This window comes from Trichoderma asperellum, chromosome 5, assembly GCF_020647865.1.
Source record: "Trichoderma asperellum chromosome 5, complete sequence".
In the NCBI taxonomy this organism is placed as follows: Eukaryota; Fungi; Ascomycota; class Sordariomycetes; order Hypocreales; family Hypocreaceae; genus Trichoderma; species Trichoderma asperellum.
Genome location: NC_089419.1, coordinates 2,693,726 through 2,707,766, shown reverse-complemented (window position 1 = coordinate 2,707,766; position 14,041 = coordinate 2,693,726). Strand labels below are relative to the sequence as shown.

At 49.4% G+C, this 14,041-nt stretch overlaps 6 protein-coding genes across 8 annotated transcripts; 2 read left to right on the top strand and 4 right to left on the bottom strand.

Annotated features, from left to right (window-relative positions):
- Nucleotides 1-336: 336 nt before the first annotated feature.
- On the bottom strand, nucleotides 337-2,017 carry TrAFT101_009043 (uncharacterized protein). Its single transcript, XM_024901436.2, has 4 exons — nucleotides 1,446-2,017; nucleotides 1,186-1,392; nucleotides 965-1,117; nucleotides 337-909 (listed from the first exon to the last, which is right to left on the bottom strand). Exons 1-4 carry the CDS (start codon nucleotides 1,821-1,823, stop codon nucleotides 673-675), a joined length of 975 nt encoding a protein of 324 aa, XP_024755177.1. The 5' UTR covers nucleotides 1,824-2,017; the 3' UTR covers nucleotides 337-672.
- A 252-nt stretch (nucleotides 2,018-2,269) lies between these two features.
- On the top strand, nucleotides 2,270-4,619 carry TrAFT101_009042 (uncharacterized protein). Its single transcript, XM_024904637.2, has 2 exons — nucleotides 2,270-2,695; nucleotides 2,898-4,619. The coding sequence occupies exons 1-2, from the start codon at nucleotides 2,380-2,382 to the stop codon at nucleotides 3,644-3,646; spliced, it is 1,065 nt and encodes a 354-aa protein (XP_024755176.2). The 5' UTR covers nucleotides 2,270-2,379; the 3' UTR covers nucleotides 3,647-4,619.
- On the bottom strand, nucleotides 3,611-5,039 carry TrAFT101_009041 (uncharacterized protein). 2 transcript variants are annotated; one of them, XM_066128511.1, is made up of 6 exons: nucleotides 4,869-5,039; nucleotides 4,775-4,815; nucleotides 4,614-4,689; nucleotides 4,390-4,548; nucleotides 4,088-4,296; nucleotides 3,611-4,026 (listed from the first exon to the last, which is right to left on the bottom strand). In XM_066128511.1, the coding sequence occupies exons 1-6, from the start codon at nucleotides 4,946-4,948 to the stop codon at nucleotides 3,743-3,745; spliced, it is 849 nt and encodes a 282-aa protein (XP_065984630.1). In that variant the 5' UTR covers nucleotides 4,949-5,039; the 3' UTR covers nucleotides 3,611-3,742. The 2 variants fall into 2 exon arrangements, with proteins under 2 accessions (XP_065984630.1, XP_065984631.1); XM_066128510.1 differs by having other exon boundaries at nucleotides 3,767-4,031.
- Nucleotides 5,040-6,830: 1,791 nt separating this feature from the next.
- TrAFT101_009040 (uncharacterized protein) lies at nucleotides 6,831-7,133 on the bottom strand (the record flags this gene model as incomplete). The annotated part of the gene is made up of 1 exon (XM_066128509.1): nucleotides 6,831-7,133. The coding sequence occupies one exon, from the start codon at nucleotides 7,131-7,133 to the stop codon at nucleotides 6,831-6,833; it is 303 nt and encodes a 100-aa protein (XP_065984629.1).
- A 22-nt stretch (nucleotides 7,134-7,155) lies between these two features.
- On the top strand, nucleotides 7,156-11,233 carry TrAFT101_009039 (uncharacterized protein). Of its 2 annotated transcripts, XM_066128507.1 has the most exons (3): nucleotides 7,156-7,728; nucleotides 8,151-9,710; nucleotides 9,790-11,233. In XM_066128507.1, exons 1-3 carry the CDS (start codon nucleotides 7,635-7,637, stop codon nucleotides 10,866-10,868), a joined length of 2,733 nt encoding a protein of 910 aa, XP_065984627.1. In that variant the 5' UTR covers nucleotides 7,156-7,634; the 3' UTR covers nucleotides 10,869-11,233. The 2 variants fall into 2 exon arrangements, with proteins under 2 accessions (XP_065984627.1, XP_065984628.1); XM_066128508.1 differs by having other exon boundaries at nucleotides 7,156-9,710.
- On the bottom strand, nucleotides 11,108-13,159 carry TrAFT101_009038 (uncharacterized protein). The gene is made up of 3 exons (XM_024907130.2): nucleotides 12,397-13,159; nucleotides 11,861-12,308; nucleotides 11,108-11,786 (listed from the first exon to the last, which is right to left on the bottom strand). The coding sequence occupies exons 1-3, from the start codon at nucleotides 12,424-12,426 to the stop codon at nucleotides 11,443-11,445; spliced, it is 822 nt and encodes a 273-aa protein (XP_024755172.1). The 5' UTR covers nucleotides 12,427-13,159; the 3' UTR covers nucleotides 11,108-11,442.
- Between the last annotated feature and the right edge of the window lie 882 nt (nucleotides 13,160-14,041).

The following is a 14,041-nucleotide window of genomic DNA, read 5'->3' as shown; positions in this document are numbered from 1 at the left end:
AGGCCGATACGGGACTGCTTGATATGCGTATGCTGTGGGACACGCGGATGAATCGACCAGTGATGCTGCCGAGCTACACAGGTATTGTAGTTATAGTAGTAGCTTTGCCTGAGTGCTACAAGATAGGCTAGGACGTGATCGAAGTACCGGCATAGACAACATATCTCAATACTAGCTGGCTAAGTATTCAACTTTACCTGTTCTCTCTCTATGGAGACGAACGAACAGTGCTACTGCCAAACCTTGGCACCGGCGTTTACTATCAGGCAGTGCTACACCGGCACTCGTACGATGACGACGGCTTTGATTCACTGACTTCATCCAAAGGAGAAGTGGTCTCACATATTAATTTTTTTTTCCCAAAACTACTTGCCCATTATGTTCATTATCCCATTATTTTAACAGCTCTCAATGGTTCCACGATAGTCACTCCACGTGTCGGGTATCCTCTTCCCAGCCCCCTGCTTGCATGCATGGCGCCCATGAAGCGATTGGAACGCCTGGCTGCCTCGCCTCGGATGCACCATCGTTCCGCTGACCAAGTGTGATTTCCCCGCAGGTTTCTGAAATACTGAAGCCGTGGAAACTGATGCATAAAAGCCATGCACGGCACAAAGGCTCGCCAATGCTCAAAGGCCTTCATTTTCTTGGCTCAACGTCGATCTTAGTATTTCATCGCACAACCTTTTGTGAAGTATTTGAAAGATAAGCACGAGCGGCCGCGACCTCTCCAGCGTCGTATCCCTGCCACAGAGGAGCTTTCGCGTCGTAGTTTCGCACAATATCGCCCAGTTTCTTCGTCGCAGCCAAGTTGAGCTTCTCGATTGTCGATGTCTCAGGTAGAGTGAACTCATCTGACTCTGATGATTTCTTTGCTTTGGAATCTCCATTTAGGAGTTTATCAGTCACCTAGGATGAAGTGTCAGCAGGTCTAAATCACAAGATATTCCATAAGCCTTCTTACTCGTTTCAGTCCATAATAGCCTCGTAAATAATCGTCAGACAGTTCAATGCTTCTGCAAAAGCGCTTTAAGCTCCCCGCAAGATAGTTTTGGGGATTTCCTTCACTTCCGGACTCAGCAGCCATCAAAAGTATTTCGCCAAGACGAGCATGAAGCTACAACGAAAAGAAATCATCAGCATCTGGCTCTTCACGTCATAAATGTCCCCATTGACCCAGCTTACATTCCACGCATTCGGCGCTATAACAAGTGCCTCTTCTTGCGCATAAATAGCTTGACTGTAAAGTCCTTGAGACAGATACAAATCTGCCAGCTCTATCCAAGCCTCGGCGTCGGTGGATGCGAAATCTAGATACTGTACCAAAGCTTCGATTGATTCGGCGGTTTTCCCCATCGTACGTAAGAGCGCAATCCTTCTTTTTGCGATTGGCTATTCATGTTAGCGTAGCCCTGGTTCATTATATGTATTTGCTGAGGGCTCACTGTATTGGTGTTGTCTTCAGCCAAGATTGCCTCGTATTCTTTCAACACCTTCTCAAGCTCGCCGTTGTTTGTTGCCTCAGCTTCTTTAACTAAGCCCTCAAGAGCTGCAATGCGCTCATCGCTTGCTCCGAACCGAACCACCAATCTTTCAAGGCATTGGTGTGCAGTAGTGTTATCGCCAGTGCGCAAACAGGCTAACAGAAGATTCTCATATATTGTCCATATCTTTGAGTTCTCAGGTGGGGAGAACAAGGATAGTAACGGCGACGCAGAATAGGACGCGGGATTCTTTCGCAAGAACTCTGGAGCTTGTTGGGCGACTTGTAAGGCTTCGGCGTGGGAGAGGCTGGCATGAGGCTGAAGCAGCAGCGGCGGCATGGTGACGGTATTGATGGCAATAGCACAATGCGAAACGTATGTGGTTTGGAGCTAGACCCTAGTCAATCCTGTAACGTGCTGCTTTGGGCCAATGTGATCGGAAAATGGTATTAACGGGTCTGTTGCGTTGCTGCTGAGCTGGAAGCGATAGCTATGGGCAAGTTAACTTAGTTAACAGATGTTCCCAATGATGCTATCGCGCTGCTATGGACGCCATGCTCTACTGGATGCCACGTTCCCCACCTATCCATATGCTAGTCTACGGAAGCTAAAAATTCCGATGCCGACATAAGCCAGCCAATTACCGCGCATACATCTGGGCCCCGCCCCCACGTCCAATCTCTCCCAGCAATCCATTTAAGAATACTTTTTTTTTTTTCTTTTTTTTTTTTTTCGTTTCTTGTTCTTTTTTCCTTTTTCTTTCCAGTCAATCTCCTTTCTTTCCTTGTTGTTAGAACCCACGCTTTGCGAGGTGAGCATTCACCGCAAGCAGTGGAAAAGACTTTCGCAAGTCTCCCTTTGAGGACTTCTATGCGTTGTCCGACCAGCTGCGGTGATGATCGACCTGGAAGCGGGCAGTGCTGCTGCCACTGCCTCGGGGCTGGAAGATATGACAGCCCTCAAAGCGGCGGCTGAGGCTGTTGAGGCTGTTGAGGCTCCGAACGATGTGCCTTCCCATCGATCGCATGATCCAGCCAAGAGCTTGAAGCGGAGCGATCCCTTTCAGTTCGGCAGCCGCTATCTGGAAGCCGGAGACGATGTCTTCGAGTTTAATGCCTGGGACCACGTTGAGACTGACGATGCGTACAAATTGTATACTGAGGAGCAGTTAGAGAAGCAGCGTCAGTCTCCCGTGTCCGACTTTGACAAGAGTGAGTTTTACCCCCGTCCTTTCCACTGTTCCTCAGTACGGTATTATGATGATACCCATTCCAATGCATAGTTCATCTGAATTCTCTGATGAAAAACCTTACCTTCAATATTCTTTCGCTCCCATCTGATATACCATCTATCTTTTCTCTTCATTTTGCATACTCGACTGTTATATACCACGTCACTAACATATGCATCAAGGCAGGTTTAACACAAATCCGGCCATGTGGTGGAACAAATTCTATAAAAACAACACGTCCAATTTCTTCAAAGATCGCAAGTGGCTGCAGCAGGAGTTTCCCATATTGGCAGATATAACCAAAGAGGACTCTGGCCCGAAACTCATCTTGGAGGTTGGTGCGGGAGCGGGTAATACTGCTTTCCCAGTGTTGGCCAACAATAAGAATCCCCACCTGAAAATCCATGCCTGCGATTTTTCTAAAACTGCCGTAGAAGTCATGCGCAAGAGCGAGGCTTATGATACCAATCACATCCAAGCCGATGTCTGGGATGTTTCTGGAGAGAGCCTCCCGCCTGACGTTGAAGAAGGAACTGTAGACGTGGCCATTATGATTTTCGTATTTTCTGCCTTGTCTCCCCGCGAATGGGCACAGGCAGTGCGGAACATTTATAAAGTACTAAAGCCTGGAGGCCTGGTCTGCTTCCGGGACTATGGAAGAGGTGATCTAGCCCAGGTCCGCTTTCGAAAAGGACGATACCTGGAAGAAAATTTTTACATCCGTGGAGACGGCACCCGTGTGTATTTCTTTGACAGGGATGAACTCGCAAGCATCTGGTCAGGACCGGACGCTACAGACAACTCCGAAGAGGCTGACGAGCCACGATTTACGATTGAGAAGCTCGGCGTTGATAGACGGCTGCTCGTGAATAGAGCTGAGAAGATAAAAATGTATCGCTGCTGGCTCCAGGGGCGCTTTAGAAAGGAATAGAACTCTAGACTTTACGCAAAACGCTTGCTGCCACCTACACCCCGATGCCCAGAGCTTGACGCAATGGGGGTCTCCCTCTCACACTTTCTTTTCTGTTTAGTAGAGTAAAGTCTCTTGGATCATGGCTCGCTGATCTTGGTCAAACCCGATGGAGTCAAGGTAGCCCTCCAAGCTTCCGTAGTTGGCTTTGATGTGAGATTCAACTGAGGAAATCATATCCCTGGCCGTACCCGCCCACTCATCAGTTAGGCCAATCTCATGGATTTCTACAAGCATCTGAGGCCGGCTGGGCAAAAGAGCAGCGTCGGTCAGAAAGTAGTCGTGCTCTATGGCCGCTCTGGGGATTCTCAGTATCATCAGTACCAAAGTGCATATGAGCCCTGAACTGCCCTTGTTAGAAAATTGGCCGTAGGGCAAAAGGACAAAGAGAGTTCATCTTGCCTGTACGATCTTTCCCCTGGGTACAATGTATGATGGAGGGAAGTGACTGAGGAGTAGTATATAACGAGAGGGCTTCTCGTATCTCAGAGCCACAGTAATCGAGTGTGTCAAGGCCAAGGCCGACAAGCCCACGAGGCAACATGACTTGGTGGCTAAGTACCCTGACAGCATCTATACGATATCCGAGGATGAAGAAGAAGATGACTTTGCTGTAAAGGGGAAATTGACGTTAGTCGACGCCCGAGAATACGGCATTGAGGTCGAGAAAAGTGGGTTGGAGAGGATTAAAGCTTAAAACTTACAAGAAGTCCCACCATGATAGCAAGCTCAATAGATGTCTCTCGAATGATTTGCCGTTGATTTTGATTCCGTGGTAGTTTAAACCTTGTATTTGGAGACGTTCGCCGGAAGATTGGCCGGATTCAAGTTGGTGCTTCTTGATTTGTTTGAGAATCTCAGTTCTATTAAACACGAAATGAGCATATTTGACGCAGCCGTACTTGTTTCACGTCATGATTCAGCTCACTTTGTCCGCAAATCAATCACCGTCTTCACCTCAAGCTCATCTCGAATGAGATTCTTGTCTGCAGCGGTGGCGTCGTCTATTTAAGATTTGGGGGAGAAGTAAGTGGCTGGTGGAGATTAACTCGTTCAGAGTGAGATTTGGATTTTATAACCCTCTCGTACCTAGCCTTCCGGAACGGTAAAAGAGGCCCTCGCGAATGCGTCTGTTAGGTTGTCAGTTGATGGACTGCTTATATATTGGATACCGCGGGTTGACCTCTCTCCTAGAAATTGGTTGACAGTTTTGCCCACGTCTCTAAAGTTGGGCACCTGCTGAAGCCGTGTTTCGTGCTCCATGCTTTCTTAAACGGGGCGTGTAGAGTGCAGGACAGCGGCTCCTCTAGAGAATCAGCCGGCGTGAAGGGTTATATGTGGAAGTCAAGATATTATGGAGAGAGGAAGAGATGAAAGTGTTGTTTGCTGTGGATTTCCCCCGTCAGCGACGCTAAGACGAGTGGACTAAGCTTACCCGGGCGAGCATGCTACAGGGCAAAAGGGAATATTATAACCATAAACACACATCTATCATTGCGCACACCGTTGCCTATTATGCTATAAGAGATATCATAAGGGGTACTGAGAGTTTTTTTTTTTTTTTTTTTCTCTTGCTTCTACTCCATAAGGTAGAGAGCTGCTGCAGCCTCTGATAGTGCCACTACCGTTTCTACCGCCTCCACAAGTGTAAACTCCCTTTAACTTGAAACTCTTCATAACTTTGGTGTTTAGATTTATAATTGCATTTTTATCTTCGTCTTTCGATTTCCTTTTTTCTTTTTCTTTTGTTTTTCTTTTTTTTAATTACTTGAATTATTTTTTTTTTTTTTTTTTTTTCCAAATCTCATCATTGTCTAGATCATTTGCGTCCTTGGAGCGGAACGCGTGTAAGTCGAGATACTTCTCTGTCTAATATGAAAGCGAATAACTACGCTACAAATCCGTTTCTTTATGCTTTTCTCATTTAGGTAATGCAGTATCAATTGTACATATGAAATTGATTAGTTATGATAACTAGGTACGTGAAATAACTCGCCGTGGCTTACTTACTGGCGCTCAGAGGCAATTGCCATCTGAACCATAAACTTCTTTGCATGAAACCAATACGAGGTGTAGACTCTATACTAGACATAATCGGTATAATCATTCCTCTCGAAAGCCTACTTAGGCAAAGGCCCAGAATGACAGCACGGCCAAGGAATGAGGTTAAAAACGCCTCGAAAGGAACAGCATTATCAGCCCAGACTGGCTAATGACGATAAGGCAGAGTCTAGGCGCAAGCGAGAAAAAGCCAACGCGTATATCTGGGATCTGGGCCTATGTAGCACCTGCTGGGGAGATTGAGGCACTGAGGCTGAACAAGCTGCTGCGCCGGCCATGCATCGCGTCTTTCCAAGACTCTGCACTCTGTAGTACTGACGATGCTAGCAACACTTGCTGGTACTAGCTTAAGCCTGCGATCCCAGGGTTACGTCACTGGCGCTCAGCCCCCGCTGGTATTTCTTGTTGGAGGCCAAGGGGATTAGCGCAGCCTGTCTCAGGTGGTGATGGAGCAACATTGCTGGCTCGATTTGCTGTGGGAGAGAGAAGAGGAGAAGAGGAGGGGGAACAAAAATTGATAGACAGAATGTTAAGTAGGAGCTGCAGAGCAGACTCGATATCAGGTGGGCATTGATGCCAATACGGAGCTCAGCTCAGCCAGAGAATAAGCATGATGGGGACTCGCTTATAGATTATAGATAGATGCCTGCCATCAGTGGCAATCAAGCAGCGTTCGTGTCTCGCCCGGGACCCTTGTCGGGCGTTGCTTGCCCTGACAGGATCTGGTTATCATGGCAGTGTCCACAAAAAAGAATACATACGGCGAGCTAGTATCAAAAATCAAAATCCATTACACGTACTGGCCAGAGACTCGAGCATCCAGGACGGGAGGTCCTTGTCTGTCACGGAATACTAAGGCACGTACCCGTCCCAGCTCGTTCCACAAGGGGGGCTGATCGACAAGAGCTGCTGCTGCCGACCGGGGCACAAGGCCGCGATGGCAGCTGGTGGTGGCCGCAACAGCACCGCTAGCACTAGCTGGCGGCGTGTCTCGACCTGAAGGCTGCCAAGCTGCGGACGAGCCGGCCCAGAAAAAAAGCTGCATAGCGTCATGCACCAAGATCTAGCCCGGGTCGTCATGACGTCAGGCCTGTCGCGGTGACATGTGGGAGGCGTTTCTGATGGCGTTTCTGCGTGTGTCGCCGTTACGAGACAAGCAGCCCGTCAAGCGTGGGAGGGCCAAGACGGTGGAGCGATGCGCAGCAAGACACAGCAATTGCTGAAAGCCTATGTCAGGGATCCATTGCTGGGCAGCGGGCAGAATGACATGACGGGGAGCTTGACCTGTTGCTCGACCGCGATCCGCTCCAGTAGTGCCTGCGCCGCCGATGCTGCCGTTCCAGCTTCCATCTGGTGATTTACATAAAAAGCAGCCAAAGCCATCCATTCCGCCCGCCGCCGATTAGCACTCGTTTTTTTGTTCATTCATTCACTCATTCATTCATCATTTCCGCCTCGTCCCTGCATCCGCCCGCCGACCTGCCCTCCATCTCCACAATCGTTTGCCCTCTCCGTGGCTGCTCCTGCGATCCGCCAATCCGGCATTCTGCCCAAGCACACGGACAAATCGAGAAGGCGAACAATCGAACAAGGCCCCGTGTGATCCCCGTGGGCTTCCCGACCCGACCACGCACCTGCACCAACAAGACAGGTGGTGAGCGTCGAGCTCCAAGAGCTGCTGTAGCCGGTTTAGCCTCGCGGACGATCAGCAAGCTCCTCGCACTGACCAGCTCTCGTCGATATTGGCCACCACGTCGTATCGCGCAGCGTCACTTGACCAGCAAGGCTGCAGCATCCTTTTTTCGGACTGGCGGCAACTCACTAACCGCCGTTTCTGCTCTTCCTCCTCGTATCTGATCTGGAGACACCCCACCCAGACGGGGCCAAGATGATGCAGACAGCTGCGGAAGCTGGGGAAGGGCCGCGCCCATCCGTGGCAAAACCGCCGTCCCGACATGAGGAGCGGGCATCTCATAGTTCATGTATGTGCTGATTGAGTGAATGAAACGCAAGAGTGAAGAAGAAGAATTGCAAGGAAAACGAGCAAAGAAAAAAAAAAGGAGAATCATGGCTCTGTTCCCCTCTTTTTGTTTGTTGCCGCCATCATTCCCTTTTATTGCTGTTCTGCCTGCAATGTCTCGTTTGCTTCGCTTGCATCTTCCTTCTCTGCCTTGCCTGCCCTGCCTGCCTTGCCTCTCCTTGCCTTGCCCGCCGTAAGATTTTATTTTTATCACAACTGCTCGTATTTGCACCGCTGGCTTTTACTGTCCCGTAGATAAGCGGTTTTTGTTTATGTCTGCCTTGAACTCGTTACTGCATACGCATTCGTTCATACCTTTTCAACCTTGTCTTTGTTACTGAATCTTTCCCCAACACCACACTCCTTGCTTACTATCCATCACAGTGTCCGCCAGCGGGAGGCTCAGGTACGCCGATCCTCGTAGCCTTCCAAGTTTCCCATCTTCCGGTCTGAGCCCGGGTGGCGCAGCTGCCAGTGCAGCAGCATCTCTTGGCTGGTTTAGCCACAAGCCGATGGAGACGTGGAAGCCAGATAAAACGTCATCAGCCTCCGCCGCTGCGGTTCTCGCCAAAGACTACAAGATATTGCCCGCTTGGGAGCCCGTCATGGATGGAACCGGCGCCAAAGCTGCGGTGCTAGCAGTTGGGTCTGCCAGCACCGCGTACAGACAGACGAGCATCAAGAAACCCCCCGAAGGTTCATGGGGCAACTCAGCTGCGGCGTCGGCCTTCACCACGAGTGCGAACCGACCAGTCTCCCCAGAGCCAGCGATACTAACCACAACCCATGGGAGCTCTGCCGCAACACAAGCGTTTCAAGCAAACCGAATCCAATCAGCAAAAGTGGCCAGCTCGCCGCCCCCTTCACCAAGGGAGAAGCCTCTGGCGGCTGCCAAGGGAGCCATGTCGCCCTCCAGGCTCGGAAGCCCTCGTTCAAGGACACGGTCATATTCTACCCCTCCGGAGCCGTATTATGCAGATGCCAAGAGGGCTTCTGTGAGTGCCTTGAATGGGGCATCTATAGCCCACCAAGCTGCGATGAATAAGCCGCCAGAAATCGAAGACACAGGTGCTATTCCAATTACTACCATGACCCGGAACATGTTTACATCCCATCCACCTGTAAAGCCCGAGGTTGACGAGCAAACAACCAATGAAAGAATCCATCAGTCGGCAGTGGAGATGGCTAAGAAGATGTATCAGCAGCAGCAGCTGAATCGAATCGAAGACTCTCTAGACGAGAATGCAGGCGACACTGCCAACACAACTGCGAATCGCTTTGTCAACTTACAGGATGCCGCATATAGGCAAGCACAAGAACGCCTGGCCAAGCTTCAAGATGAGCATGAAAGGAATCGACGATACCAAGAATACTATTCCTCAGAAAAGCCTGTGCGCCGCCGTTTTACCATAATGGACAGACTACGACGTCGGTCTGCTAGTGAAAGTGATGTGGAGGACCGCGCACGCTCCGACTTGGTTCACCAGCAAATGTCTTTATTCACTTCCAGGCTCGATCAAGTCGATGAAGAGAAGCGGGAAAGAGATCGAGAAGCTCTCTTGATCGCTGCGCGACGCAATGTCAAGGCAAGCCTACAAGGGATGGATGAGCAGCACTACTTTGAGACTGGAAAGGTCAACCCGACAATATTAGGCGACTGGCAAATCAGAGCTCAGCAGGCGGCCCAGCTCCGACATGATACGCGGGCGGGAGACAACAATGACAGAGTAGATATTGGAGGCGGCATGTTCATGGACGCTGATGAGATCGACGCCATCGCTGCTAGGAGAGTACGTCCCGTGCTGGATGACATCCATGAAAAGGCAGAGGCAGAACGGGAGCGGCTAGCCTCGATTAAATTGGAAGAGGAAGCACGGAAAGCAGAGGCAGAAAGGGAAAAAGACCGCGAGCGCGAACTAAAGGAAATTCAAAAGAGGGCCAGAGGTTAGTTGTAATAGATCTCACCTTATTTTGACTTATGCAGAGTAAAGATGAAACATATATTCTAACGGTGATCAAATAGAGGAGGATAAACAACAGGAGAAAGCGAGACGGCAGCAAGAGAAGTTGGAAGAAAAGCAAAGGAAAGAAGAGGAGAAAGCGGCCAAGGCTGAGCAGAAAAGGCTAGCCAAGGAGGAAAAGAAGAAGCCAAAGCCACAGCTTGCTGTTACCGAGCCTCAAACTCAAGAAGGCCATTCTGAAGCCCAGGAAAGCCGTCCCCAAAACCAGGAGAATCTTGATGAGAACCAAGAGAGCCGCCCTGAGGACCATGAAAGCTTTCGTGAGGACCAGGAGAGCCACCACGAAGACGAAGAGATCCGTCATGCCGACAACGAAGAGCGAGAAGGAGAACGAGAACAAGAGGCTGAGGCTGAGGCACAAAGCGGACGAGAAATCATCACGCCCGAACGTACGATTACTCCGACGCAGGAGACAGCTGCTGCCGCTACCACTGCCGCTCCTCCACCTCCTCCTACGACCACGACGACTGTCACCGCTGATGTTACTGCTCCTACTACTGTTGCCACTGATAACGCCGAAATCTCACAAAGAAAGTCGTCATCCGAGGCACCTACGTCGCCGACAGCGCGAGTCAAAGGCTGGATCAAGAATCGCTTCTCGCGAGGCAAGTCTATGAGCGAGCACGGCGAAAAGAAAAAGAGCTTCATTGGCGGCGCTGCGCTTAGGGACTCAACGGCTGGTGGCAGTACGGCCAGCTTAGAGAACCGCACATCCAGCATCCGCGATGTCACCCTTGCTGGGAGAACCGGCGATGAGACACCTGTGAATCATACTGCTGAGATTGCGCCCGAGATTCCGCCCGAGATTGTGCCTGAAACTGCTCCAGAAGCTGCTCCAGAGGCTATGCCTGAGACTACACCCGAGACTGCACCCGAGACTGCGCCCGAGACTGTAGCCAGAGACTCTCGTGGCGTAAGCCCAGTTAGTGTAGGTAGTAGGAGGAGTAGTGGTGGAAAGGGCAGTGGGAGGAGTAATGACATGGACAGGTTTGAGACGCCAGCGGCCATAGCGGACCCGGCGTCGCGCCAAAGCAACAGTCCTGCGCGAGATTCTCGCTTCAGAGAAATGATGGATCATTAAACTGGGCGGAGGGAAAATGGTTTTTGTTTCATTCTCTTGCAAGTCAATGCAAGTTAATCCCACGGCGCATTAGGGGGCTTTGTTTCGTGTATACCATGACGCTGATGAATCTTTCTGGTGGGCTGTAACTCTTGTTCTTTTTTATACCTCGCATCTTTCCTTTTCTAAATTTCGCAATTAGTGCTAGTAATAATCCTTATTTATGGAAGAAGGGCTATCACGGGTGAGATATAATGTGTCAGGCGTTGGAAAGAAGGATATGATTGCCCTAAAATCAAACTATACTTTCATCTATGGAGTAAAAATACATATTATCTCATTACTGCAGAATCATAGTCCTGTGCATAAAATCACCCAATGCCCCCGTTCGTCACCATGATATCCCAAACAATGGGTCTAGTAATCCATAACAAAAACCGCCTAACGCCTTATAAATGCCTCTTTGAACCGTTTCCTTTTCTCTTCTCTTCTCTTCATAATAATACATCAGCCCACATGTTACACATTCGTACAATTGGTCCTTTTTTTCTGTCACCCTGTTTTTTCTTCTCTTTCTTTTTTTTTGTTCGTTAAATTAAAAGTTGTATCGAGTAACACCTTCCTCATGGCCGTTCTGGTGGTACTCGCCCTGAACGCTGTTGTTGCCGTCTTGGCTGTTTGATGATTCCAAGTCGTGCTTGAGGTTCTTGACGAAGCGCATGGTGTGATCTTTTGTGCGTACGGCTGGTAACAAGTCGATGACGAAGGAAAGGATGTAGAAGGTGAAAATAAAGGCAATGATCCATTCAAAGACGGCGGCAACGTTTTGGTTGCTGCTCCAGTTGGTGGCGACGAAAATGATGGCGAGAACGAACTCGACGATGACGAATGTGATCTTGACCCAGAATGAGATGCGGAGGATACGGTGATGGCGATTATCTGTTACATCATATCATGTTAGCAAAACTATTCAAAATGTAGTTCTTGTCTTTGGGTGAATGCTTTCAACGTACATAGACCCAGCACCCAGTATTCGGCGCAGATGAAGATGGCGGAGATGATATATCCAGCAATAAACAGCAGTAGGAACACGTCGTGTGCTCGGTGGTGGTGGTGAGTGTCGAAAATGGACAATAGGATCAATCCACACGTGCCGACGATGGCAAAAAGGATGCTCAGGATTGAAAGAATCTTTTCTTTCCTCGTCGTGTTGGGCACGAGCCGTCCGTTGTGACGCAGTAGACGCTCGGCGGCAAACGACAGATCGAGGAATACGGTCGTGACGGCCGATCCGGCGATGAAGAGGGGCTTCAGCTTGGCCGCACCAATGTCGCTGATGAATGCAATGTTGTCGCCCTTATCCATATAAGAGTAATGCTCGCTGTTCGTATCGACGACCCAGTAGAGGAGGAGGCCCAGGAGCATGCCCAGCCAGACGAGGCTGGAGATGACTGGGAGTATCTAAACATGATAAAAAAAAAACGAGTGGTTAGAATTGTGGCTTATAGGAGAGATAGAGAATGAACTGCTGTTTTGGTCTGCAACTTACCCAGTATGATACGAGACCTCTCAGAGCCATTGTGGGATGGTGGACGGCTGAAGTGGCTGAAAGGCTGAGCTAAGCTGGCTTTTACAAATACAGTTCGGATAGCGATGATGCGGAGGGAAGGAGTATTAATAAAGTATAGATATTTGAGTTGGGGGAGCAGTGGAAGAGAGGAAGGGTATCACGGAATATCAAGAAAGACAAAGACGAAGATGAGACGAAGAATAAGAGAAGCTCGGGAGATGCGCAGGGAAATAAGAAGACGACGACAAGGAAATAACGGGCAATGATGTAAAAAGTATGACAGGGAAAGATCGGAGACAGAGGCAGCTGGAATTACGCGGAAAGCGGATCGCTCTGCGCTGCGGTGCTTTACTAAGGTGATGTTCCATTACACACACGACAGTGACTGGTGATCGCATCGTCACAGCCCATGTTACCCATTTTATTTGCCTGCTTGGCAAGCCATGGTTCCCACCGGGGCCTAGTCGCCAACAGCCCTGGTCCTGGTCCGGGCAGCAGCGCATGCAAATCATCCATCCATTCCTTTTTGTTCTGCTTCTCTTTGTCTCCCCAGCACGCAACGCAACACATAACACAACATGCTGGGCCCGGGGCGCTGTTGGCATCGATGACGTAGCGCTATGACGGCAGATGGGGACGGGGGTCCAGAAGGCTTGTTTGCGCAAACAAAAAGTGGCTTCGCGCTTGGCGGCTTTTGGCAGGCGGGGTTACCGATCCGGGACTCCGGCGCGCGGGAGGAATTTTTTTTTTTGTTCTTTGTTCGCAGGTTTTAAGACTACTAGTTACATAGAAGGATGATGATTCCTGTCACGGAGAATTCATAAGCCCCGAGCGAGCGAGCGGGAGAAGCGTGGACGGTTACTAATCAGTTCTGTGAGTGATGACTTGGTGGGCGGTGGCTTGGATGGATTCGTTAAAAGTTTAGAACGGGCGACACATGCAACATGCTGCAAGCCAAGGGGACTGAGTGTTTTGACGTGTGATTGCGTGTCGCGGTGGCTTGTTGTGCGGTTGAAGCATGAGCTCGGTAGCTGCTGTTGATAACGGATCTAATAGCTACTTACTCGCATCATCGCCTTGTGGTGTGAGTGGTGGATTCGGGCTAATCTTGACGGCCGATTTAAAGTTGAAGCAGCAGGCTCTAAGGCCGGCAAGTTAATTTAGGTGTACCTTAAATGATGTATGCATCTATATTGTACCTGGCCTTGTGTGTATCTGTGGCATTGTTACGGTTTGCTTCAAAGCTTTCAAGACTTTGGACTGGAACATGCCTCATTAGGTCGCAAATGTCGTGTTTTCCGCCTTGAGTAGGTAGGTTTAGGTAAGCTCAAGGTAAGCTGTGCATTTCACTGGGAATGAAATAAGATGATAAATATTGAGAGAGCACGCTAGAATGAGCACCCTGTTATTCATAAAGAGTTATTATTAAGTGTAGGTACGCATTTTAAAATACTGGTCAATATATAATGCAGGATTGAGTTTCGCAGCCTTTATACTTATCCAAACAAGTAGCACTTATGGCCGCCTATGATACCTGTATATGGTGCTTGTAAGCTGCGGTGGTCAAAATGGGCTAGGTACATGCACATACATACCTTGTAACCTCCATTATATTCAACTACTA